The sequence below is a fragment of the Mizuhopecten yessoensis genome, unplaced genomic scaffold, assembly GCF_002113885.1.
Source record: "Mizuhopecten yessoensis strain PY_sf001 unplaced genomic scaffold, ASM211388v2 scaffold9977, whole genome shotgun sequence".
Classification (NCBI taxonomy): domain Eukaryota; kingdom Metazoa; phylum Mollusca; class Bivalvia; order Pectinida; family Pectinidae; genus Mizuhopecten; species Mizuhopecten yessoensis.
Genome location: NW_018408317.1, coordinates 420,574 through 447,830, shown reverse-complemented (window position 1 = coordinate 447,830; position 27,257 = coordinate 420,574). Strand labels below are relative to the sequence as shown.

The 27,257-nt window shown below is 35.7% G+C and overlaps 3 protein-coding genes across 5 annotated transcripts; 1 reads left to right on the top strand and 2 right to left on the bottom strand.

Annotated features, from left to right (window-relative positions):
• Positions 1 to 2,149: 2,149 nt before the first annotated feature.
• LOC110459148 lies at positions 2,150 to 3,985 on the bottom strand. The gene has a single exon (XM_021511254.1). The coding sequence runs from the start codon at positions 3,983 to 3,985 to the stop codon at positions 2,150 to 2,152; it is 1,836 nt and encodes a 611-aa protein (XP_021366929.1).
• A 1,630-nt stretch (positions 3,986 to 5,615) lies between these two features.
• Positions 5,616 to 17,208, top strand: LOC110459149 (hydroxylysine kinase-like). 2 transcript variants are annotated; one of them, XM_021511257.1, is made up of 6 exons: positions 5,616 to 5,773; positions 9,494 to 9,643; positions 11,113 to 11,244; positions 11,850 to 11,980; positions 13,450 to 13,624; positions 16,001 to 17,208. In XM_021511257.1, exons 1-6 carry the CDS (start codon positions 5,767 to 5,769, stop codon positions 16,471 to 16,473), a joined length of 1,068 nt encoding a protein of 355 aa, XP_021366932.1. In that variant the 5' UTR covers positions 5,616 to 5,766; the 3' UTR covers positions 16,474 to 17,208. The 2 variants fall into 2 exon arrangements, with proteins under 2 accessions (XP_021366932.1, XP_021366930.1); XM_021511255.1 differs by having other exon boundaries at positions 9,380 to 9,643.
• Positions 17,209 to 17,726: 518 nt separating this feature from the next.
• Positions 17,727 to 25,066, bottom strand: LOC110459158 (M-phase inducer phosphatase-like). Of its 2 annotated transcripts, none has more exons than XM_021511271.1 (10): positions 25,032 to 25,066; positions 24,291 to 24,330; positions 23,278 to 23,427; positions 21,850 to 21,921; positions 20,992 to 21,138; positions 20,485 to 20,643; positions 20,004 to 20,102; positions 19,456 to 19,589; positions 18,992 to 19,109; positions 17,727 to 18,603 (listed from the first exon to the last, which is right to left on the bottom strand). In XM_021511271.1, the coding sequence occupies exons 3-10, from the start codon at positions 23,425 to 23,427 to the stop codon at positions 18,457 to 18,459; spliced, it is 1,026 nt and encodes a 341-aa protein (XP_021366946.1). In that variant the 5' UTR covers positions 24,291 to 24,330; positions 25,032 to 25,066; the 3' UTR covers positions 17,727 to 18,456. The 2 variants fall into 2 exon arrangements, with proteins under 2 accessions (XP_021366946.1, XP_021366947.1); XM_021511272.1 differs by lacking the exon at positions 25,032 to 25,066 and adding an exon at positions 24,762 to 24,836.
• Positions 25,067 to 27,257: the final 2,191 nt, after the last annotated feature.

Genomic DNA, 27,257 nt, shown 5'->3' with positions numbered 1-27,257 from the left:
ATTATTCTTTCACAAAAAAATAACATAGTTAGACCACAAGTGCGATTTCAACCTTCACTTAGTCAGAATTTTACATCCGTATAAATTCACTTGATAACCCAGTTATTAATGCAAAAATGGACTACATGATACAAGCGGAATCATTGCTAACAATCGTATAAGTTCGTTCCTTTTGAAACACCGCTGTTGCTTTATATCAACCCAGGCAGCCATGTTGTGAAAGCAGGGTTTACGATTATCTAGACCGACATCTACATTTTGTGTGTTATATGCATACTATACTTTTTTTTAATCTGTAGCATATAAATGGAGTCTATATTACATGAACTGTGAATAAAAAATCGTTGTCATAAAGTTTTGAACCACTAACATGCAAGTAAGTTTTTCGTGTCTAATGTGTTCTGCATCAAAGAAATAGTATAGGCCTAGTTCAGAAATAAGAGGTCGCGCGGCATATCCTTATCCTTATCCGTAGTTGCAGAATTCGTGATTGCTGTTGACCCCACGGGTACCGTATCCGACAACTTGACTTACTGCATACTTCCCACCTCTCACAATGGAAAAGTGTGGGCAATAAATCACTTGCTACCACAGTCCACCGCACACATAATCCCCTTTCATGGCCAATCATGATTACATGACCATGAAAGGGGGTGTGCCCAGTGGACTGTAGTCACAAATACTGTAAGAAAGGGGAGATAATCAATCAGTGAGTAACGATCTGTATCTGTCTGTATCTGTATAAATACATGGACTCCTTCTGATAGAAGATAGCTGTCCACGGGATGTGCGCTCAGTCAAGGCACAAAGTTCTTTTGAAAGTGGTCAACTTATCAGCCGAAACAGGGCCCGGGTCTAAACTGTTCCAATCCTTGACTGTCCTTGGAAAAAAACTATTTTTAAAAAGGTCCGAATTTGCAGGTATGATTTGGTAAGTTTTGGTATGCTTTTGGCGAGTTCTTTGTGAATTTGGAGTTAAATAATTGTCCGGAGGTATTGCCACCAAGCCTGAAATAAGTTTGTAAAACAACACTAGCCGATGTTCCCTGCGTGTTTCTGCTAGTGGTTTGAGTCCTAAATTTGCTAACATTTTAGTTACTTTTGATTTCCGTCCATAGTTGTTATATATAAATCTGGCTGCACGTCGTTGAACCGATTCAATGGTATCTGTCTCTTTCTGGTTCGCTGGATCCCAGACTGTGTCACTGTATTCTAAAACCGAACGAATTAGTGCGATGTAAGCTGTTTTCTTTAGGGATTCAGGGCTGTGTTTAAGGTTGCGGCGAAGAAATCCGAGGGTGGAATTAGCTTTTCTGGCAGTTTTGTTGATATGGGTGCTGAATTTCAAATCTTCACTAAAAGTAAGGCCTAAATAGGGACTGTCCGAAACTTGCTGTAGAATTTGGTTGTTTAACGAGTAAAAGTGTTCATGCTGTTGTTTAGACCGACTCACTCTCATTACATGACATTTTTTAACATTAAAACGCATTCCCCATGTTGATGCCCACAGCTGCAATGCATCCAGATCACGTTGTAGTTCGATTTGGTCCTGCTGGTTCCGGATCCGTCTGTAAAGCAGACAATCGTCTGCAAACAGACGGATTGTTGAATGCACGACTGATGTTATGTCGTTGATAAAACAGAGGAGCATCATCGGCCCGAGGACCGTTCCTTGTGGAACACCGGATATGACTTTGGCCTCAGATGACTGTTCCCCTTCCACTACTACTCGTTGTTTCCTACCTTCTAGAAATGAATGGAGCCAGTTGTGTAGTTTTCCAGTGATTCCGAAATGTTCTAATTTGTGAAGTAATTTCCTATGAGGTACAGTGTCGAAAGCCTTACTAAAGTCTAAAATAATGATGTCCGTCTGAATTTTGTCGTCAAAGTTTCCCAATATATCGTGCGATGTACTAATTAATTGTGTTTCACAGCTGTGTCCCGAACGAAAACTGTGTAGAACAATGCTTCAGTATTCTATTAGGTATGCCGTCTGGTCCACTAGCCTTACTTACTATCAAGTTAGACAAAAGCTTTTCCACACCTTCCGTTGTGATGGTTAGATCTTTAATGTCAGCATATTTGGCACCCAAATCTGGGAGAATCTCCTCTTTATCTTCCTTTGTGAATACTGACGTAAACTGATCGTTCAAGATGTTGGCTTTCTCACTACTTCCTTGATGTAATATTCCGTCTTTAAGTGGGGTGCTACTCCGATGTTATCCTTTTTTTTCGATTTTACATATTTCCAGAATGTTTTCCTATTTCCAGTAGTTAAAGATGTTTCTAGCACAGTGTTTACATAGACCCAATGTGATTTCCTAATGGTTTTCTGAGTTTCCCTTTTTTCTCTTTTATATTTGTTCCAAAGTTCTTTACTGCCCGATTGTTTGGCCTTTATATAATAACGATGTTTCTTTTTTATGAGTTTCTTGATATTGTGAGTTATCCATGGGTGACTTTGGTACTTGGATGATAGTTTGGATGGAATAAAACTCTCCATAGCCTCAGTGATGCCTTTCCTCAAAATGGTCCATAATGTGTCAATATCGGTGGTGGTACTATTAACGACTGAATCCGACACTCGCGATAGATGTTCCTCTAAGGAATTCCAGTCAGCCTTTTTGTAGGAGAATATTTTCCGCCTCTTGTTTATTATGTAATGTGGTTTGATGTCGGCGTCCACTACAACACTATGATGGTCTGATATACCTGGTATAACCTGACAGTTCTTAACTAGCGTGGTGTTGTTGGTTATGTACAGGTCCAATATGTTACCTTCCCTGGTGGGTGTGTCTTGTATTTGGGACAGACTGAACTCATCCAGTAGGTTAAGTACTTCCTGGTGGACTTGGGGTTGTGATGTTCCGGATGTCACCGCTGAGTTTTCCCAGTCCATGTTCGAGAGGTTAAAGTCTCCGGCCAGAATAAAAGAATGGTTGTCTATGTCCAGACCAAGACTTTGGATGGATGAACGGAGTTCCTCTATGGTTTGTGTACCAGTATTGGGTGGACGATAGAAAGACCCTATAATTAACGGCTTACCCTGTTTAGGCGTTAACTTACACCATGTCACTTCACAGTCCTCTGAAGATGTTATATCGCAAGTTATAAGGTTGTCTTCAACTGCTATGAAAACACCTCCTCCATGTTTATTTCTATCTTTTCTATAAACATTTTGCTGAAATTCAGGTGGAAATATCTCACTGTTACCTATGTCATTTGCTAGCCAAGACTCATTTCCTATTATAATGTCCGGTTTTATATAGTCCACTAAAGTTTCAAATTCTGCAGTTTTATTTTTTACGCTTTGGCAATTCATAATTAAAGTCCGGAGATTCTCCTGTTTAGGGGGCAAGTGTGTGGTGTTGCCGGTCATTGATGACGCTGTCGAGTGTAGCGTTGAACGACTCCTTGCTCGCCAATGTTGGGGACTGCTGTATCTTTTAGGACTGAACACAGAGTCGGGGGAGGGAATTGAGTCAATGTCTGTAGTAGCACTATTGGACAGGACACTGAATTGATTTGAGATCTCTAGTTCGTATGAGTGGAATGTGAAACTGTCTACGTTTAGATTGTCACACTTACAACACAACCATGATACACTTGAGCGCTGTAGGATTTCGATATTGTGCGAGCTCATTTCAAGACATGTAGAATGATACCAAATGTCACAGCCTTTGCAACAAACTGCTCTCTGATGATCCCATGTGACTGGGTGTTCACAATAGCCACAGGGATATACATGCGGGGGCCCAGGGTTCAACTGTATATCGCCGCTCAGTAGCAGCGCACTGAAGAGAATAAGCAGGTGGGGTTTTACTTCCGTGTTAAATGCATTTCTCCTCGGTCGGTACACAGTTTTCATGATGGAAAAGTACGTAAAGTTCTCGTGTGTTACTGCCCCAATGTTGTTTATGATGGAATGTCTCAGGGCTAGTGCCAAAAACACGAATGTAAACATTACGGACATGGGCGCCGCCATATTGGATTTTTGCCCGATGATACCTTCCTGATGGATTTTGGCTTGGTGGTTCCCTCAGACTTAATTTACTCCATTTTGTTACCCTCTGTCATGTTTAGGATGGTTTAGGATAATGCCCAATGCCAAAATAGAATGTTGGGGTATTTGAATTGTCCAAAACTGTCCGAAACATACAGTTTTTCGCGGAGCGGTGGGCTTAAGATGTTACTAGTTCCGCTCATGCGCACATGTTCGATGAATCAATACAGTGGAAAGGATAAACTTAGTTGACTCATTTTAAAATAAGGGGGGAAAATGAAATTAAAAAATGGTAATTTCATGATTGAAAAACACAAAAAGATTTCCTTATCACGCGAGAGGATAAGCATTTCCTGGAAAAGTTTATAATCTTTTGGAGCTGTTCCTTTATACAAAATTGCACATTCAAATATACCATTCATTGAAAGAACTGGAATTCCTGAGGGATTGTTAAACCCTTACATTGTATGCATGAAATTGGTTTCAATATCCTGTACCTTTGCCACATCTTGAAAATTAAACTGAAAATGTAGTCAGAAATTCAACATTCTGTCCCGTATTTTGTTCTAATTGTTGAGCAGACACTCCTTACCTTCCCTGACACTGGACCTGGATAGTAATCCAAAAACACTTGTATCCATTATGAAGGATACACTCAGACTGGGCTATTGAGAATAAAGACAAACTTACCTGGTTCTGATTAGTACTCACTCACACAGGTACATGTAAATTATCTGCAGTGTAGGGTAGGTAAAAAGATTGTCCAGGTGAACATATAAATCCCTTGTTACTCGAAAACCATGCAATAACCTTTACATGTTAACTTCACGACACGGTTGACCGTTTATGGATTGATGAGCATGTGAACGAGCTTGAGTTGTTGAAGACGGAAGAACAGAAGGTTAGTTCCACGTAGTCAGCGTAAACACACGTCACAGAATTAATGTGCAAAAAGCATATCGAAGGGGCTCCATACGGGTTATTGCCGCTGATGATATAGAACTGTATTTAGTGTCATCACTTCTTGGTTTGTTATTCTGCCTTCTGGTAATTCCAATAAAATGTCAAAGGCTTACAGAGTCACTGATTTTGTATGGGAGGAGGCATACACCGATGATATTGTTGTATTTATACGAAAACGCAAAACGGTTGCAACGTGGATCAATAATATGGCGCCCCTGCATTTAAAACCAGCATACATTTGTATACACGTTGGGAAATGACACAGTTACATAGTTATAACCCATCAATGCAGCTGTCATCATGTCTCGTTAAATTAATTGTGTTACCATATGCTTATTCCATTTGTTAACATTTACCATTTATCTTCTGTGTTGATGGACCGTTACGAATATAAAAAATGATAATAACTAATTGTTCAAGCACAAGCTGTCAGAGTTAGTGCTACATTAGCATTGGATGAGAAACTGCCTCACCTTTTCTATCAATGTAAGCACGATATATCTCACCCGGATGAGAAGTCGTGTTTGATGACTAATCGTGTCCTAAATTTGTATGTTAGCCAATGCTGAGGAGTTATCGTATGTTGTGTGAAAATCTGGCTTTAAAAAAGCATGAAGCTGGATACTTATAGTTTTGTTTACAGCTGGTCTTCCGTAGAAAGATTGCGATTGCCTCTCTCGCTCTCCATAGATTACATGAGACAACGGGCTATACAGTACATATGACCGAGTTGGTGAGCTGGGAGGTTTATAAAAGTGTTTGTCTACACATGTTCACAGAAGGAGCCAACACACACATGCATGACAGGTTAGTTTATTTTCATGTTTATCTACATATAATACCGTCACGTGTATGTGCATTAATTGTCATAGATAACTATTCATACCGTTCGAGTAAATATGACACAAATCAGGTCATAAACAGATAAAGTTGCAAGTATTTAGCTCACAGGGCCTTGATAATATATAGCATTTGGTATATATTATATGATTTGTAGAGAGAAATACTAGACGTTTCAGGGCCCGTATTCATGAAACCGTTCTCATCATGAAACCGTTCTCATGCTCAAGCATGGATTCTGTGCTCAAGCCATGTAACCCACCTAAATCATGTCAACGATCAAAAAGTCAATTTTAAATTTGAGAACAGTTTTTGGCTTCAAGTTTCTTCAATTTTTGTCCACAAAATTAACAAAATAAGATTTTTTAAATAATTTATAACTGGAACAAGAAATTAGACTTTAGCACAAAATCCATGCTTGAGCATGAGAACGGTTTCATGAATACGGGCCCTAATGTTTGTCAACGCTCCGTAAAAATGCATCATTGGTGGTGACATTTTACACAGGGACGTGAGATTTTGTTATAGCTATATTTATGTCCGACCTTATATTAAGTGTTCAGAGTAATTGTGCATATATTAGAGTTTAAGATTGACTTTCGGTTAATGCCTATCCAAACGATTATTTATACGAGTTCAGAGTAATTTTGCACACGTACATATAATAACTGGGGATGGCATTTTTACCGAAAGTCACTGAAGCAAAAATGTGGGAATCTTTCATTTTCGCATTGTCGTTTCTTTTACTTGTCCTATTGGTCCTTTGCTATTGCGTTTTCGTTTCTTCGTTTTTTGCATCGAGCCCTCCCTACTGTGGGTTGCTTTATTGCTCCTTCGTGCTTTGTTCATCTTCTCGTTTTCGACTCTTCCTAGTCCTTCGCCATCGCATCTCCAAACTCGAAGGGATCCGCTCTTGAGAAACACACTATCGAAGGCTCGCGTTCAGCAATTTGGTTGGTTAGAAACATCACTAGCTGACCTATTGCAAGGCTTAGAGACAATGGCTTAGAGACAATGGTACCTGTGCTTAGAAAGTAACCAAGAGCAAATCCAGTTGATGTTAAAGTATTTAGTTTTATTTAACCGATGTTGATTTGATTTTACCTATCTCGTTTTCGCTCCATCTCAACATCACTTACATTGTCAGAACGCTAGCCTGTGATATCTTTCCTATTATCAACACATACGTGTTTGCTAGAAATACTTGATGTAATAAATTCATCAACGACCATTTTTTTTCTTTTTTTTTTTCTACAAACATCCAGTATGTTGTTTTTAGTGAAACTGGACAATTCATCACAAAATAAATTGCTCACCAATATATATCTCTTATTATTCGTTTAGAGTGGCCTCAATAATTATTCTACATGCATTATAGTATTGTAGTTGTCCAAAGATTTTATTGTTGATAAGACCAAAATAAAATATTTGAACTTTGAACTATGTCGTTAAGGTACCGGTAGTTGATATTGAGAGATGCGGCTTAGGAAATGATTTTTTTATTAGCACCATATACGATGCAAAACACAAGTATAAGTGTCAAATATACGACACGAGCTACAATTATGTGGGTCATAGACCGACTTTCTGCTTTAATTTATTCTATAGGTCAGCAGACTATATATGTGTCAAGCTTTGAAACATACATGGCTGGTGTAAATTGTCAATGTGTATATTTTGAACATTGTTCATCACATAGCCACGGTTATAATTCACTTTGGTCCCCGATACGTGTACTATGTACGGTGACCGATAAGCGTCAACTAACACATGCGAGACACCTCCCCTTTTTTAAAGTCAACAACGCGATAATATGACGACGGAGAGCAGAGAGACACGCGAATACGGTGGCGACAACGCGAGAATATGACAGGGACAGAACGTTACCAATCTCGTTCCCTTTCTATCTTTTTTTCTCCCCTTGGTACTAGCAATCTCGCTTCCCTTTCATCGATATCCTTGTGTTTCTGTAATCTTGCGTAAGGAAATTGAAAGTTGCGCGTTTCGCATTCTTGCGTTGCCGTTCCCTTGCCATCACATTCCCGCGTTGTCGCGTTGTTACCTTAGGTCAAGGACACAACATTATGGGATTTACTATTTCGCCCTAACCGAACATCATAGTTAGCGACAAATGCCAATTCCAATTCGCTTCAAAACCGAAATGGCAAGACTACAAACGAACAAGAAATTTATTTCTCAATTTATGTAAAATTTATTGTGGGGAGGGCTTTTGTAATGTTGATATAACTCGTGCCTAATCAGTTTGCTTCATTTATGCAATAAAATATGTTTAAATCAACGAGAGACTAAGACAGCGAAAACATACACCAGTAATAAAGATCGATGAACTATCTTCATTTATCGTTCTCCCGTTTTCGTTTATCTACGTATAGTTGTACTGGCTGTTATCTGATGATTATTTATTGTTTTAGTTTAAATTTGACTACAATCAATAAATAAGTCCCCGGCTGCTGTTACATTGCAATAAATTTAAACATTTCAAAGAGATATGGCGGGTTGCTATGCCTATTTCCCCAAAGCTATGTCACGCTAGTGCGCGCATCCAACCGTGCACTGTTATGACGCGTCCTCGGGGATTTTTTTTTTATACAGGTAGCAATATCGGAACCCGTGTCTAACAATAGACTATTGTAAACAGACCACATATTTGGTATTTCGGCATTATTTGTTGGTGTTTAAGGACTTGATATAATTACTATTGCCAGTTGGAGGGTAAAACAATTCATAAACTTCATCAAAAATAGTCTTACCTACAAAGCGTAGCTGTACTGTACACGTGTACAGGGAGTTGTTGACCTGCTTCGATAGAAGTATGTCGCACTAAATAGTAAAGAAATTATTACTAACAAAACTGATAAAACAATAGGTATGTTATTAAAATGAAAACAAAATTTTCCATCGATTTAAAAAAACTATTGCCTTATTAAGGAAAATGATCACATGCCTAAATATTTAAAAATATATATATAACTGAAGGAGGATTCGAACCTATACCGTTTATTTTCTAGTCGCAAGTAAACTGCGTTACACATTCGGCTACATAGAACATATATATATTGGCAATTACAAACTTATTTAACCCGAGAAACACCGGTCGCAGTTTAGAGAAACTTGACCACCCCTGTTTTTCATTAATTTGAGCACTTTCCCAAAGGAGGACCACTTTTCCGTAATACGATTTGTTTTTGCAAATTACATCACGGTCACAAAAAGTTTATTCAAAAGTTGGTCCTCGGATGGGAAAGTGCCATCACTTTCATAGATATAGTGTATCTGGCTATATTTGCAGTATCATATTAGCAATACCTAATTTCTCAGCAGTTTAAAAATTCATATTCAATTGGTTTTGTATCTTTTGTATGCATTTTTGCTACCCGAAATGTTTTACGCCTTAATTTTTTTCCCCGTTTTCATAAATGCCGACTTAGGGAAATACGGGCAGTTTTCCGCCATACCTCTTTACACAATGGTTGTTTACCACCACTTGTCAATACCGTTAATAACAAATACTGTACTTCTTTGGAGTTTTCATTAATCTATATATCTATACAGACATGTCCAATGAGGAGAGGACCGTCGTTAATCCGGGGGAAGTAATTCGACCGTATGTTGATCTCGACCTCGTAAAGAAGCTTGTTAAGCGTCTCTATGACTTGGATGTTATAGAGGGAAGAGAACTTAACAGTTACGACGACAGGAATTATCATGTGAACGTTTCCAAGGAAACGACAAACGAACATATCGGGCATGTGTGTATCCATGGTTACGTTTTGAAAGTACTGAACTCTCTGGACTCTAGACATGAAGATTACGTAGGTAAGTAAAACATGGTTTGTCAAGGTCAGGGTTAAGGTCATGACGATACTTCTGTCCGATAGGTATATATCACAGGAACCTGCGAATATTGTACAGCTACATTTGGACCTAAACTGAAGTGTTCTGAGAAAATTACTCGTTTTAAGGGTTTATATGATTTTACCCGCCTCCCTATGATTTTATTTCATGGTTACCGAGTATTGATCTTCAACCCTAAACCATGCAAAATTACTCAAAGCATCTCACTTTAGGTCCAAATACAATTGTAACAAATTATCAGGTCCCTGTGGTATATTATCACACAGGGAATATTTCGATACTGATTAAAAGCAAGATCCTATTTTGATATGCTTTACCTTTGGTTTTAATCTCCTTTTAAAACCAAAAAAGGTTTAATGTTTAAAACCCGATTATGGTTTGTATTTCAAAATAACAGCTACGAGGTCACCCTCGCATGAATGATCATTTAATCAAATATCGGTAATGGGGGATATGAACTTTTCGGTAACATTTTTATGATCATCAGGCTGAAGTTCGGAGTGCCTGTGAACTTATATGATGGCGCGGCGTCCGTGCGCCAACATTCCTTAACAGCCAAAAGTGTAAGACAATAATGATTGTCTTGTTATTGAAAGGATATAAAGTTTGTTCAAATAAATTACCATGGCTGATTTTCAAGGTCACAGAAGAAAAAATTCGTATTTTTTTTTTATATAAATCACTCCCTCAGAATTTCAACTGAAGCATGTTGATAAGTGTGTGTGTTTACGATGGATGATTGGATGGAGTAAGTTGTGGGAGGGGGCAATTTATATACTTTATTCATATTCTCTAAATGCACGTGTACCTAGCATCATTAAAATTGGTCCTTTACATTTGGAGAAATGATAAGTGAAAAACGTTTTTAAACAAGAGACGTAACTCTGTGACAAGGGGAGGTAACAATAAGTTATATACCATTTTTCCTTTCCATGAAAGGGTTTTGTGTACAAATTAAACTGTCATTCAAATCAACGCAGTAAGTATGAACCCTGTTTTATATTAAGGTGCATAACGTCAATAAAATATCGTCGGATCGAAATAAAAATAAAAAACTTCAGAAGGTGCTAATTACATCAGTTAATAAGTTTCGTGAAATATGGCTGAAAGCTATGCAGACAAGATTGTTTCTACAGGCTGACGGACGAAGAACCAGATTCCAGTATACCCCGCAGCGAAGTTAAGGGGGGTATACTTATACGGTCTCTTTTTGGGCATTTTATTAGTAGTATTTGAGCATGTATGGCATCCAAAGCACTTTTGATCCTTTCAACAATGACGTCAGTTATTCCTTAATGTCATCCCATTTGACATGTTATTTTTACGCAAGATCCATTTTTAGCGTGTTATGTACCCTTTGGCAGGTCAAATTTAAAAAAATGATTTTTTGCTATACGGTAATTGTTCTCGACATCATTTCAACATTTCAGAGGCACAGAACGGCATGATTATACATGTGGCAGACAAGGGGATACCCACCTCTCGTCCGGTCAAAAATGTCCAGGGAAGGCTGATGTCACTGGAGAGCTTCACATGTGAAAAGAAATCAAATCGAGATCAAGGTTAGTAATACTGATGAGTCCTAAATGGGCGATATTGGGCGAAATGGTCAATTTGTGCAGTAAGATGTTCACTTTGTTTTTCTTTCCGCATCTCCAATGAAAACTTACAATAAATTTAATTATGCGTTTCAATTCTTCCATTTATTATAAGACATTAACACTGCATACAAAAAATCGAATACGCCTGCAAGATTGACGTTTTAAGTTCTGTACTAAATCCAGTATTGCTTTCTGCTGAGGACACAATAGTTGCAAAGCATTGTCTTGGTGTTTAGGTCACTATCGTTTTTTTCGTGTAAAGTTTTACTACATACTAAATTTTGTTAGATATCGGTCATGTTGGAAGGTAAATTGATGTGTTATGTGTGCTAAAAAAACTCGTAACGTTTTACAAATCAGTCTTCGTTATAGAATCTCTCTCGTACATGTGAAAAATAGACCCAAAAACGATGTACAAATAACAGGGAAATGAGTTTGAAACAAGATGTTCGTCGATATCATCATCAATTTCCGATGACAACTATTGTACATATATAAACACGTTGTCAAACTGTTAAATTGATTAAATTATAAGAAAATTGAAAAATAATGTATTTTGTCCTTAGCTCCGGTTCTCGTGTGTGTGGTTCGGCTGCTGAAGTATCTCCCGGGTCGCATCCTTCTCGGAGTTCCCTACTCGATCTCCCTACTGTCACAGATAGGGAGACTCACTGGTCGCCTGGACAACGCTCTCACGGTAGGCCACGTGGCTTAAAACCGACGTCATTATAAGGGATGGGAGTCCTAGAAGGCCTTTTATGAGCTTCTTGATTTTCGTATTTGAGCCTAAGCCTATTGTGATTTGTTGTTATCCGTTCGTCGTTCGTTACATTGTAGCAATTTTTTGGCTTTTACGAAATCTCGTAAAGAACCATAAGGCCAAGAGTCGTGGTATTTGAACGAACCTGGTATTGAGAACTATCAAAAATGTTAAAATAAACGACCTTGACCTTCATTCAAAGATACTGGGGCTAAATAGGATAAACTAACTAATTGCGTCTCATACTATTTTACCAGATATTTGACCTGTGGGTACAGTTCAATATTGTACCTGAGTTGTATGTCAAATAAATCAAACAAATGTTCAAATTAATCATAAACGACATTTGATTGCCATTTCAAGGTCAAATATATTAAAACTTGTTTTTGGATGACTTCTTAATTTGATTAGTGGGTAAATTGGTCCAATGTACTCTACCAAATATTTACTGAATACGGAGTTATGGCCCTTGCAGAATATACATACTTGCCATTTCTCGGTGTTTATCTAGTTCAGAATCAGTAAGGTTGTAGCTAAGGATAGAGTATCGTATATGTTTTGTCTGTTATTTACGTGCACCTTTTTTTAAATTCACAACTGAAATAAAATCTCTCCTGAAAAATAAGGACCCAGTGAAAACCCCTGTCGTAGCCGGAAATACAGCTTAAAATATATCACAACACACGCACACTACTACAGATAGAAGTGAAATGTCACCACCGAATAAAAACAAAACAAAAATTATGACTTCTTCCGTTCCCTACCCTCAGCCCATCAAGGAAAAGATATCAATCAGTTATCAATTGTGAATTGGAAAACCATCTCTAAACTTTCATGTGTTGTCAATGTTTGCAAACAAGTATCTGTGCATTCCTCATCTTCGCTAGCCAAGAAGGTTACGATCCGGGCTGAGAGCGTAAGTGAGCGTAACCCCTGGAGTATCGAGGATGTGTATTCCTATACAACCTCAAAATGTGAAAGCCTGTTTTATCGATAAACAAGCAAAAGTTTAACAATACTTGAATTCACAAACGTAAATATCAACAAAATAAGCCATAGCAACTATATTGGGAATATTCAGGAAGCATGACTTAAATGGATTTCGGTTATTAGTCGGTCATTAGAGTTACCGCCCTTGTTCACTGTTACACTGGACAAGCAGAATTCCAGTCGAGTAATCTTGAGCATCCATATAAATTGATGTTAAAACAGTGATGCACCCACCCAACACACCCTACTATAAAAGTGTAATAAGTTGCTTTAGTTTGAATCAAGCTGTGGTTTGCTGCGGGTTTTCTATTGTATTTACTATTTTCAGCTTTATGTATAGAGTTTATACAAATAAAATATCACCTCAAAGAAATTTGAAACACGTTATAATTCGTTGTTGCAAACATTGTTTCCAGGACTTTCAACATCCTGCACATACTCGACACCGCCGAATCTGGAACCTGACGGAACTTCCAGATCTCCAGAAATTCCTTTACTGTATAAAAGACAACGACAGATCGAAACTCATACAGGAAGTGTTGGACAGCTTCCGGTGTGACGTCACTAACAGTTATAGCATTCTTAAGTCAGGTATGATAAATTGTAGGTCATTCATTAATCATTGCAGTACGTGACAACTTTAAACATTATTTCCTTTTCCCATTTGATGATACAATGTATAAAAAAATGACTAGATAATTATGGAACGCCAAATAACCATACATGCAATTATTGTACCATTTTCAAATGTAGATATATGCAATAATATTGAAGATATGTGCACCTAAATTGAAGATAGGCGCAATTCAATTGAAGATAGGCGCACTTCAATTGAAGATAGGCGCAATTCAATTGAAGATGGGCGCAATTCAATTGAAGATAGGCGCGCTTCAATTGAAGATAGTCGCAATTCAATTGAAGATAGGCGCACTTCAATTGGAGATACAATGCAGTTTTTTTTATTTCAACATATTTTATTGCATAAATGAAGCAAACGGATTAGGCACAAGTTATATCAATATTACAAAGGCCCTCTCCATTTTACATAAATAGAGAAATAACATGATTTGATCACAATGAATACCATTTTTTCATTCAATAAATGAAATAATACAACAGATATAAGTGTTTACTTCTACCGACAGATTTTCATTTCCTATGAGCAATACATTTATATCAATGACAACATCTATATTTGAAAGAAGAGTACGTCTTTTTATATTATAACCAGGACATATGAAAAAGAAGTGGTAGGCATTCTCACAAGGATTTCCACAAATACATCCAGAGTTCTCAGTCAGATTTACTCTAAAAAGGTCATAATCTAACGGACTACATTTGTACCTCAACTTTGTATGCAATATATTAAATTTTCTTTAAACTGTAGAAGGATGGTGCTTTTTGATTAACTGGATGTGAAATAGCAGATTTAAAAGTAAAGATCAAAGGAGAAGATCTTGTTTCTACGTCTAACCCGTTCCAAGAAAGTAATGTTGATAGTAAAATAGAAGAGCGTGTACAAGAAAGTCTATGATTTGGAACGATAAAATCATCTCTGTTTCTAAGTGGATAGGGATTGTTAAAAACAACCGTAGGTGGTAAGAGATCGTTAAGAAAATAAGGAGTAATTCTGTTTTTCATCTTAAATAACAACTGCAGTTTTCTCATTTTTTCTTCGGTCTGATAACTTTTCCAACCCTGTTTCAGTGATAAAGCAGTGTTGTTTACATATGACGGAAGACCAGTAATGATACGTAATGCTTCTCTTTGAGCCTTTTTAAGTAACTCCGATTCGTTAAGAGTACATCCATCCCACAATTCACAGGCGTACTCAAACACCGGTAAAATAAAAGTGGTATACATTTTCAACAAAGTATTCCTATTAAGAATATATTTTAACTTCCTGAGTACATTTATCTTTTTCATTACAGAATTATAAACATAATTGACATGATCAGACAATTTCCCACTTAAATTGAAAACAACATCCAAGTGTTTATGCGTTTCAGTAAAATTTCAAATTTCACCACCAAAGATAAGATCAAGTTGACCATTTAGATTTACAGAATTAGTTATAAACAAAACCTCTGTTTTACCAGGGTCAAATTTACTAGCCACTGCTTTGCCCAGAAATCGAGCGATAGTAAGTCTTGATTTAACTCGGTTTCAATATCAACACAAAGCGTGGAGGATTTAAAAATAGTGGTATCGTCAGCAAAAAGACGAGATGTAGAACGTCAAACTTCAGCAATATCATTTATTTATATTAAAAAAGTAAAGGGCCAAGAATGGAACCCTGCGGTACTCCTGCTTTGATAAAACCCATGGACGAAAGTGAGTCAGCAATGAAAACTCTCTGGTTTCTATGACAAAGATAATCTTTAAACGATCCCAAAAGGTTTCCAGTAATTCCATAAGATTTCAATTTTGCCAATACCCCTCAGTGCCAAACCCTATCAAAAGCTTTTAATATGTCACAGAATATTAAACATGTATGTTCTTTTTTCTCAAGTGCCATGCACATATTGTGATAAATTTCAATCAATTGATAAACAGTAGAATAGGTACACTTCAATTGAAGATAGGTTTCATATTTGAACCTTTAATTGAATTTTACATATTTTCAATTATTTGAAGAAAGGTGCAATTATTTGAATATATGCTAATTTGGCGTTCCATATATAGCAATGTAGCTCATTTAATGATAAACTTTTTTCAAAGATTAACAGATACGTATGAAAAAAGTACCGTTAAATCTAACCATGGGACCGTTTGTATGGTAAATATGAATGAATGTAACACACGTTTTATCTTAAAGGAAACGAGCAACTTTTCGTGGAGATAATTATAAGCTTTTTGATAAATATTATAGTGACAACTTGTATTTCGACATAAATGTAATCACAATATGGTATGATCTTCATGGAAACATGACTGAAATATTTCAAACTTATTTTCTATTTATAGGAACACTACATGCTGATGTTAACGATTATAACATCCTCGTGAGTGAAACTCCTACTAATGGAGATCATGACGTCATGGGCATATTGGACTTCGGTGATTCTGTGTATTCTTGTTATGTATTTGAGATTGCTATAATTATGTGTTACGTCATACTCGGAAGTGACGTCATAGATCCCATAGATGCCGGAGGTCACACTCTTGCTGGCTATTTGTCCGAGTTTCCCCTAGGAAGGGATGACCTGAAGGTATTGAAGCAATGCGTGTGTGCTCGATTTGCACAGTCGCTTGTGATGGGGGCGTACTCTGCAGAAAATGATCCAGAAAATGCTGAATATGTGCTGTCAACAGCACAGAAAGGTTGGGCAACTCTTACAAACCTGTGGAACACGCCTCAGATTGAATTATACAATCGCTGGAGTCGGATATGCCGTGAACAGTATGGAATAGATGCAAAATTTGGTGGATATAACTAGCCACTGACAATTGTCATAACTCTATTGCAGGCAAAAAGGACAAACAATTGAATTAGGTTATTGATAATGTTTATTCAAAATATTTTAAAGTGGAGGAACGATAGTAAGGATAGAGAAAGTTAGGAAATTGAGCACTGTAGATTTACATTGTCGACAATTAAACGACCAATTAATAAATTAAAATCTCATGGTTTTTTTTACAACAGTTCATACTTACAGTGTGAGTTTAAGATACACACATTTTCATACAAAACGCAGTCACACATCTGTTCATCCAAACCATACATACATTCCACAATATACAATCGGTACGCCCATTCATGCAGTTTTGACTATCTACCCCGGGGGTATATCCATACATTCATCCTTTAGATATGTACATTGAGCATACGTGTACGTAGTTTACACAATATTACTTCAATGGTTTCGACTAGGCAGAGTTTGTAACTAGTCCGACAGACTTTAGTTACAAACTCTGCCTAACTAAAGCTCTGTAATACGATAAATAAATCACACTCAATGCGATGCGACAGATAATAAACGTTCAGGTATATATACATACACAGAGGAGGATAGAATGATAAGATAGGTTGAGAGAAACGGACAACAGGCGTACATACAACATTGTGGTAAAATAAATAAAAGATAACAGAAAAAATACGACAGGTAGTAAGGGAAAATACGACAGGTACACAGGCCACAACGTAGATGAATAAATACAAGATAACAGAATATATGACAAAAAAAAGTTGAATTGTGTGTGTGTGTGTGTGTGTGTGTGTGTGTGTATGTGTGTGTGTTTCATATTGTCTGTCGTCTCTGTATTGTTTTGTATATATGTTATGACTGATAAGACAACCGACTTAAAGTAATAAAGAACTTGACAGGTAGAAAAGGAAAGAAACGGACAACAGGTACACAGGCCACAACGTCAATAAATAAATACAAGTTAACAGAAAATATGACAGGCAGAAAAGGAAAGAAACGGACAACAGGTACACAGGCCACAACGTAAATAAATAAATAGAAGTTGACAGAATATATGACAGGTAAAAAAGGAAAGAAACGGACAACAGGTACACTGGCCACAACGTAAATAAATAAATAGAAGTTGACAGAATATATGACAGGTAAAAAAGGAAAGAAACGGACAACAGGTACACTGGCCACAACGTAAATAAATAAATAGAAGTTGACAGAATATATGACAGGTAAAAAAGGAAAGAAACGGACAACAGGTACACTGGCCACAACGTAAATAAATAAATAGAAGTTGACAGAATATATGACAGGTAAAAAAGGAAAGAAACGGACAACAGGTACACAGGCCACAACGTAAATAAATAAATAGAAGTTGACAGAATATATGACAGGTAAAAAAGGAAAGAAACGGACAACAGGTACACAGGCCACAACGTAAATAAATAAATACAAATTAACAGAAAATATGACAGGTAAAAAGGGAATGATACAGAGACACTATGTACACAAAGCACAACGCGCATGCGCGTCTTCAGCTGTGCAAATACAATAAATTACGTCATTATTTACAAATAAATACTTTGTACCCAAAAAGGGAACATTGAAAATACGTGGGATTATGAGCACTCAAATGCTTCCCTGAAAAATAAAAATACAAATGATGATCACTGTAGACTTGAGTGGGATACACTTGACAATGAATGGTAATTAGATATAATTCTACCCTTGTTACACACGTGACGTTGTATATATGCACGTGACACCCGTGTTTACCCACACGTGATGTCTTTGTTTACTTGCACACGATAGCGTAATGAATGGTGGTATAAATAGGTCTAAATGAAGTTTTAAAAACAGTCAACTGCACATATTCAAAAATGAAAACTGTCCATGAGTGCTTCTTAATATTCAGAGGCCACTTCCGGTTTTGCATTCAATACTCCGAAAACTTGAGTCTATGCTGTGCTTCTTAATATTCAGAGGCCACTTCCGGTTTTGCATTCAATACTCCGAAAACTTGAGTCTATGTTGTACGCCGCGTCTCCTGTCTCCTACGCACCAGGATTTTGACTTGGTCCGGAAGTGACGTAGGTCCGATGTGTGGTTGCTGTGAAGCATTGGCATGTATCCCATCGGCTCACAGTGTTCCTGCAAGAGTTGAAATGGATCGGTTATAATATGTTTCTCTAATTGATAGAATTATATAACGGATACTGTAGATATCGTGATATCAATAAAATGCACATGACTCAAAGAGAGAGAACATATCCCTGTATAAATAGGAAATAGTTACTGTCAATCTCATCATTATCGCGAGAATTTATTTTTCGTGAATTTGCAGTGATTTGAATTTGCGAAAGGCACAAAAACAACAGTGCGTTTTAAAAACACACACAAAGAGTGAAATAAACAACATTCTTACAGGATTTATTTACTTCACTTTTAAATGCCAGCAAGGTAAACTACAACTGATTACAGAAAATCGTCAAGATTATCTGAAAGTAGTGACATCTTAGCATTATAAGTAATCACTTACCTGACAGGAATAATAGAAGGCCTTGTAGCCTTCGTGCAGAAGATACACTTCGGGATAGTTCAGGAGTGGGTAGCGATCAGAGTTCAACTCGCGGTCAAGTTTGCGCAAAAGCCGAGACCTAAAAAATGAATAAGAAATATTTAACTGAAACAAAGATAAATCAATTTTAGTGCTGACTTTATCTGAATTTCCTTATAAATGGACATTTTCTTGATGAAATAGTTATTTGAGATATTCAAAAACATATGCACAAGTTAATGCTGCATGTAATATCTCAAAGGGCTATGAACTCAATGCCTAAACAGTTAATCTTGAATTGTTACAACTCCATTGGGTCAAACATCTAACAGGGTTTCCATTTTATGACATTCAAATCAGAAATATTAAATGAAAAATCTAAAACTAAATTTCTCATATTATCAAACAGGGCGTATTTTGAGGACCAAAGAGTATGTTACACTTACATCCTAGGTCCTCTAGCGGAGGAAAACTCGCAATGGAATATGATGATGTCTCGCTTTGAGGAGATCGGCACGGGATTTGACTTCTGACGTAAGAGTTCTTCAATCATTTCATTGGTGTACAGGTTTTCTGCTCCCTAAAATAGAAATTACGTGTTATAAGATTTGAACGGATGAAAAATAAATCACGATGTAACAAAATTCGTTTAAAAAGTAAATGACTTTCAAACACGACTACTTGGTTGATTCTGTTTTCTTATATTCATATTTTTTTCAACGAATAATCGGTAACAGTAAAGAATAAAAGCCAATTATTTGGATATTTTCAGGGGCAGTTCTATGTGAACAACTGTTACGTATACTTTGGAGACCTTGTTTTTATTCGAAACTACTTACTTAAGGCAAGTTTATTGAAATACAAAGCGAAGGATGTTAAGATTATTTGTAATTTGGCCGTAACCGGCCATAATATATAGATTTGTATTATAGTTGCACCTATGAGCCGTATGGCTCTCGGCCAATGAAGAATCTGAATCTGACCATGAACATACCTTGATATGGCCACTCTCAAACTCGTAAGGGTATCGACAGTCGATAATTCTGAAACTTCTGATGACGTCATCGTATTGACCATCCAATACGCCCGATAACTACAACAAAAGAATAGCAATGTATAAGTGAATCAAATATACGTATGTTTAACTTCTAAAGCGTAAATCTAATAAACATCCAACAATTCGTCGATTAAGCTACGTGGGTGCCTTCGATTTAGAAAAAAGGACACATGTGAAAACATTAAGTCAAACTTAAGACGGGAGAATTAGAAAACAAAGTCGTTCGTTGGTCAATTCATTAGCTCCATATACACCAAGCGCTTTAGCCAAGGAGGCCGTCTTACACAATGTATTTTATCACTTGATAAATCCCGGTTGAGAAGTATACTAACGTTAATTTTCAAATAGCTGATATGCTAACAAACAAGTTTTACTGAAAATATACTTAGCTTAAAGTTTCAATGTTAAGATAACTTACTGTGTTCGGAGTGATGCTTTTCAGATCGCTGTGTTTACCGGGTATTATGGGTAAACAAAATGGCTGACTGCCATTTCCGGTTATGTCATCGTGTTCTACGAATTTGTTTACGGCTTCAATCACAAAGCCTGAATCACATTTAGGGGGTGTTGCTGTATCCTGCAAAAAGATTGACATTCATACAATATTTGTCACTGAATCATGAAATAAAACTTTGTCATTATATTGAGGATTTACGCAGCTTCTTCGTTGTTGTTATATTACGTAGCATACAACAATACACTTAGTTTGAATTGTTGTTAATCTAATACGTCAAGGCATTTTGTGTGAAATACACTTTAAATAACGAAAATGAAAATTACCATAAATAGTCGGTGAAACTTAACATTTTAATGGAAGTGATAAGAAGAGCTTTATTGTGAAAACTTTAGAACATGTACTTATCTGACAGAATAATGAAAATATTTGACTTCATAATTGAAGAGAAAGTTTTATCAAGAAACTTACCTCAAAAGAGAGCATGTCGAACCCAGCAACAATATCTTCGCTTTCGGAACACTTCTGTCTCTTTCCAGACGACAAGGTGCCGTCCTCTACAGTTCGCGTCCGTTTCTGACTGAACAGAGACTTCCGAACAGTAGATTTAGGGTTTACCTGTGATAGATAAACATTGATAGTTAAATCTTTTATTATCGAAATGTTTACCCAAATACCTTGACATTTTTATTTTTCAGATCATTTTTTCGATACGATTTAAGACGTTGCATTTCAAAGCTATCTCAAAAATGGCGCTTGCGGCACAACGTCAAACACAAAAAAACAAGATAGGTATCAGTTTTACCCTCGAGCGTTTAGGAGACCACGCCGGGTTGAAATAAAACCAAGAATTTTAAATGAAGAATTTCGTTACAAAACCTATGGAAACATGACATAAATATAGATATGTTTTATTTTATATAATAAAGGAGCAGACTTATCGATGTATATATTTCCGTTAATTAATGAATGGACCTAACAAAAATTGTCAAAATTAATAAGCTCGTTATAATAATAATAATAATTGGAGGTTCTATCACAACCTAGTTCGTAGGTCGTCTCAAAGCTAGTTCATAAATATTTTATTAAGTAAGACACTTAATATATTTTATCTGTTGTGACGTCATAAGATATTCTGGAAGTCTGTTACGTTATTTCATAAAAAAATAGTGACGTCACGCTACAAATAGTAATATAACATGCGTTCATACGCAATATATTATATAGACATATTCTCCAAATAACATTGTAATCATTTGACAATACGATAAACATCACTGGCTAACTTAAGATGCTTACTATAGCATTGTGTCGGTGCGTTACACTTACCTTTTCTTTTACAAATCCTGGAGTATCGATTGATAATGATGTTGATTCCTCATCTTTGAACAGATTTTCCGTCTGGTGAAACATAATAATCAAATCATTAAATATACACGTTAGATTTTAATTCAAGTAATACTTTTTTTTATATAAAATACGCCATAATAGCGAAAAAGTGAAAAGTTGACTCGGTATGTAAAATGTATGTAATCAGTACCCTACACAAGTTTTGAGCATGTTGAGCAATATTGAAAGGTTGTGGGAAAAGTCGCGGTGGGACATTTCAGCATTGGCTCTAGTACTGCTGTTGCGATACCTATTCATCGAGTGGCTTACGTTAGCGCATGCGTAGTTTCGCGCTTAGTAAATAAAAGCAAAATAACTATAAGAGGTTGGGGTTGTTTTTTTGCAGCGTAAGTAATCCTGTTATGATAGCTAATAAGGATTCTAAAGGGGATGTTTGATCTATTCCCAGTTGCAATTAAAGGAAAAATATTGTAGAATTCGGCCTTGACACGACGGAAGCACGTGTGACACGGTCAGTAATTGCAATAATTGTCCGTGTATCTGACCTTATATCAATTTACACTCGCGAGTGGCCGGAGGCAGGGCGACTGTTCTAACTGACTGATACTGTTTGACCTTCCAGTGAGAGAATCAGACTAGTGTGCTTGCATGCCGATTGGAAAATCAAGAAATTCGTTTTTCTATTGACTTACAAGTTTCATACAAAATTGACATCTAAAAAATATATATTTGTAGTTTTGCACATTATTAAATGGTCCGGAATCAGTGGTTAAAGTCGTATATACAGCAGCACTAACTCATAAATTAGAATTTCGTTTAAAATACTTACATTTAAAGTTTTTGTTTTCACATAAAAGCTGAGCTTAAAGTAATATATTTGATCGTGTTAAGAAATAGTACGCGCCTGTATTGTCTTAGATGCTTCATAATCAAATTAGAACAGAAATGTCGAAGTTAAACAAACACTAGTCAGCTCTATCAACCGAGGTTTTTCTGAACGCGAAACATTGAAAAATAATAAACTTCGACACCGATGTCAATTTCAGAAAAAAAAGACATAAAAACTATCAAACTTTGTTCCGAGAGCTATACGGGTACCGAATGTAAAGCCTATCAAAGGAGAGAACAAAGAAAAATATATTCTTTAGAACAGTACAAGTAGGATTTATCGATTTGTTACGTAAGATATAGTTGTTCTATCAACTTCAATATCAATTTCAATTTCAGAAAAAATAATAAATAAATAAAAAGAAAACCGAAAATATACTATCAAAATCTGTACAGATAGCTAGGGGTACTGAATTTAAAGCTTATCATTGAAAGGATGGAACAAAGAAAGAAAAAACCTTTAGAACAGTACAAACAGGATTTATAGATTAGATAAGTCAGATATAGCTTGTCAATTACCATGTCCATTCCCAGGCCAGAATCTTCATCTTGGATGTCCATCGGCCGGAGGCTTGCTGACCAGCCCGGGGTCAAGAGGTCAGGGTCAATATTGACACTCGTCAGACAATAGTCAACATCCCGGGGGGTTCCGAACATCTTCAAATCCATCTGAAAACAAGTTTAGACATTTTTTTAAGATTATGTAAAGATTTAATCATGCTTTTTCTCAGAAAATGTTTGATCCTAAAACCTGTTATTTTACCTATGGACTTAAAAGACAGGAATCATTGTTCTAAAGGCCATGTCCAAATCTGTTTTAAAAATTTGAATTTTAAGCTATATATTTTAAATGTGTCATGTACTTTTTCCACTAGTTTAATAATCTAAATTAAAAATGTGTAGATATTAGTACTATTTGTATTTACAGTGTGGATATAGATGTATATATATGTATATCGATGTAAAGTTACATAATTCATTAAACTGAAAGTACATTTTCAATATCCAAGCAGTCTTAAATTTATAATTTAATCTGTTATCAAAATATTTTTCTGTAAATCGATACAGCTGTCGGATATTATTTGAATTAAGTAAAATATGCATGTGCATATCATTTAGGTTTTAAATATCCCGAAGGTTATTTCAACATCCCGAAGGTTATTTCAATTCAATATAAACTATGTACATGACATTTTGGTTTTTTTAATATCCCGAAAACAAAACCCGATTATTTTAATTTAATAAAACCTAACACGTCAATTACACTTTGATTTGAAATAACTCAAAGATGATTTAAATTCAATATATGTATGTGTATGGCATTATTTATTCAAAAATACCCACAGATTACTATAATACAATTTAAAATATATATCAACATGACATTTTAGTTTTAAATAACCCAGATATTATTTAAATTCAATACAAAAATGCATGTACCTGATATTTATTTTTTAGATTAATTTAATTCAGTAAATCAAACATATAGAAAAAATGTATATTTTGATTAAAACTAAAAATGTTTCACTTACCTTTTAAGTTATAATCCGGTTGTCGATATCCTTATTGAAACTGTAACACAATTGGCGAAATACATTACAATTCATTCAGTACAATATAATACAATACAATACAGTATACAACGACAGCACCATATTACCGTACACATGTAACACAAATACATTCCGTAAATATATGACCGGGATTCGTTTTTATGATTAAGAAACGATAATATTTCTAGAAAAAGGATATTTTTCTATTCTATATACATTTTGAAAATTAGTAAAATCCTTTGCTCCGAAATGAATAAATCCAGATGGTACACGCATGACACTGATCAAATAAAAATCTTGATTTCTTCTAAAGGAATAATGTCCATGGCCTATATTAACAATAACATCCTTTTAGAAAAGCTGAGCCGATTGAAATTGCGGAAACTGGTAAAATAAACATGAGATTTGCTATGTCGATCAAGATGTCATGATATTTCTGTAATAACTCACAATAAGATATATACAATTGTATCGATATCCAGAAATTTCTGGAGCTCCAGAACCCGAAGTGTCGCTCCCAGTGTTGACAGATGAAATGATGATCTTACATCAACAAGCTATTGTATAGGGTCAACCAGGAATAATGAAATAAATTTGTCAATTTTTCAACCCATAAATTACATGGCAAAAGAACATTAAATTCTTTGAAATGAAATAAAATAAGAAATAAATCAAACAAATATCATTAATATCAAAACCCATAAAAATGTCAGTCGTTACCTTCTCCTTTGGGATCTAGAGAATGACTGATGAGGTTTGAACGTCTTGTGTAAATATAGACACTTTCTGACCGGTTTTAATGTCTTTATCGACACGTCTATCTGAAAAAAGGCACAATAATTGAACCCCAAGGGTTCCAAATGTCCGTTCGTATTGTCAAAAAAGATGTTCAGCTGTTTGGCTAACAGATGTCGCCACTGGGCAAAAGTGGTACCGTCCACCGCTCACCAGATGTCGCTACAGGCAAAAAACTTAAGATCTTTTAATCTGTTTTCAAAATATTGAAAAAATACTTGTTCTGTTACCTGAGTTTTAGCGTTTGTTCTTTCTCAAACCGGCTATGTAGCTGGATTTGGATGCGTTATCGATCAATCGCATCTTGTTAAACGTATAGATATCGCTAATCAAAGTCAAATTTCCTTAAGTCCTCGCATCTCTATGGATAATTATAAGTTCGCACCAGTATTCTTTAATAACGAAGATAAAATTGGCGTAATTTTTAACATATCAATTAAACTCTTATAATAGAAATAGTATATCGATACCAATGCAGAATATGTTTAATTTTTTATGATTTTATTTTGTTTTTATTTGGGATGGAAATAGTATATCGATACCAATGTAGAATATATTTAATTTAATGTTTTACTGTATCTTTTTTCATGATTTTATTTTTGTTTGTATTTGGACGTAGGCAATAATTTTGCGTAAAAAACACATAGATAGATAAAGAATTTGTTTAATGCAAAATTGTAATGAAAACGAATTTATTTAGTTGGATGATGGTTTATGTAATAGGCCATCAAAAGAACAGAATACATATGTATATAAGCTTAATGTGATATACATCCTCATCCCAGGGGATTTTCACTTGAAGAAATCTGTTAAAAAACAACAACACCGATTTGATCGTTATGAAAGTTTGAATGTTATGAAAGTAAAGGGACCCTTCAATTTGTTTGCTTTTACAGTCCTTTTATCATTTAAATTCATACTTAGGGAGTAAGAACGTTTAGAAATTACTCCCTGTAACGCTGCAGAGAAACTATTGCAGCTGGCATCATCGCCATCAAAGTACAGTCAATCATTGCTTTATACTCAAGAGGTCTAGGGACCGAATCTTCTCGACGTGATTTTTTTTGTGAAAAGGGAAATTATATTAACTTTATTTCTTTTACAACAATAATGAAACTAGTTATTTCATTTCGTACTAATTAAGTCACTCTTGTTGGCCCAGATTGAAACGAGCGAAGTGTTTGAACGCCTTATTGTATATAAATTACGATAAAATATGTTTAAAACAAAACACATGAATATCCGGAGAAAATCCACGTGATCGAACAGATGACCCAAATGCCTTTTCACGTAAATATGTCATTGGATTTTACATTATTACTAAAGTAAACAACCTTACATTATACTTAATTGCTAGATTACACTGTACAACACTGTAATACGATGTTCTGTTATATATGGTATGGCATTGTTTCATACTAGATAATGATGTAACGCATTGTAATATGCTAAAAATATATAATTAATGTCATTGTGTATTACTGCATCTAACTGTATTATGTATCAGTACTTATATTGTGGGGCATTATATTACATTAGAATATGATATATTTTACAACACTATATACCACTGTACGGTTAAGATGTGCGATGTGCTATATTGTAAGTGTTATGTCAACTCCCCGAAGTGTTGTATGTAACACACAAGGAATAAAGAATCTGAAACTGAATCACGTCTGATCGGGGAATCGAACCCCGCCCGTCTTGGTAAGCGGCGAGTGCGTTATATTTATCCACTGCGCATCTCAACTACCATTGAATTAAAATAACTATGCATGTAATTCTTTCCTATATACATTATGTAACTCTTTGAAAAGTAAATGAGAAAGCAATTCCAAATCAAAAAAAAAATGCCGAACAAATTGTAATTCTTCAATATACAACGCAGAACGCTATGTTTAGATATATGTTGACTTCCAGAATTCTACCACATCGGTAAAATGACGACATTAGTTCATTGGTCAACAACCATCATGGTTTATTGGATAACAGAGCATGCACGTGCCACAATTACACATGCACGCAACACAATAACACAGGCACGGTGCTGTTTCCAAAACCCTATCCCTTTCCCCCCATATCTAGGCCGCTCATTGAAAGTCAGTCAAAAATAAAAATATAACTCGGAATCTAAATAATGTTGTAAAAATA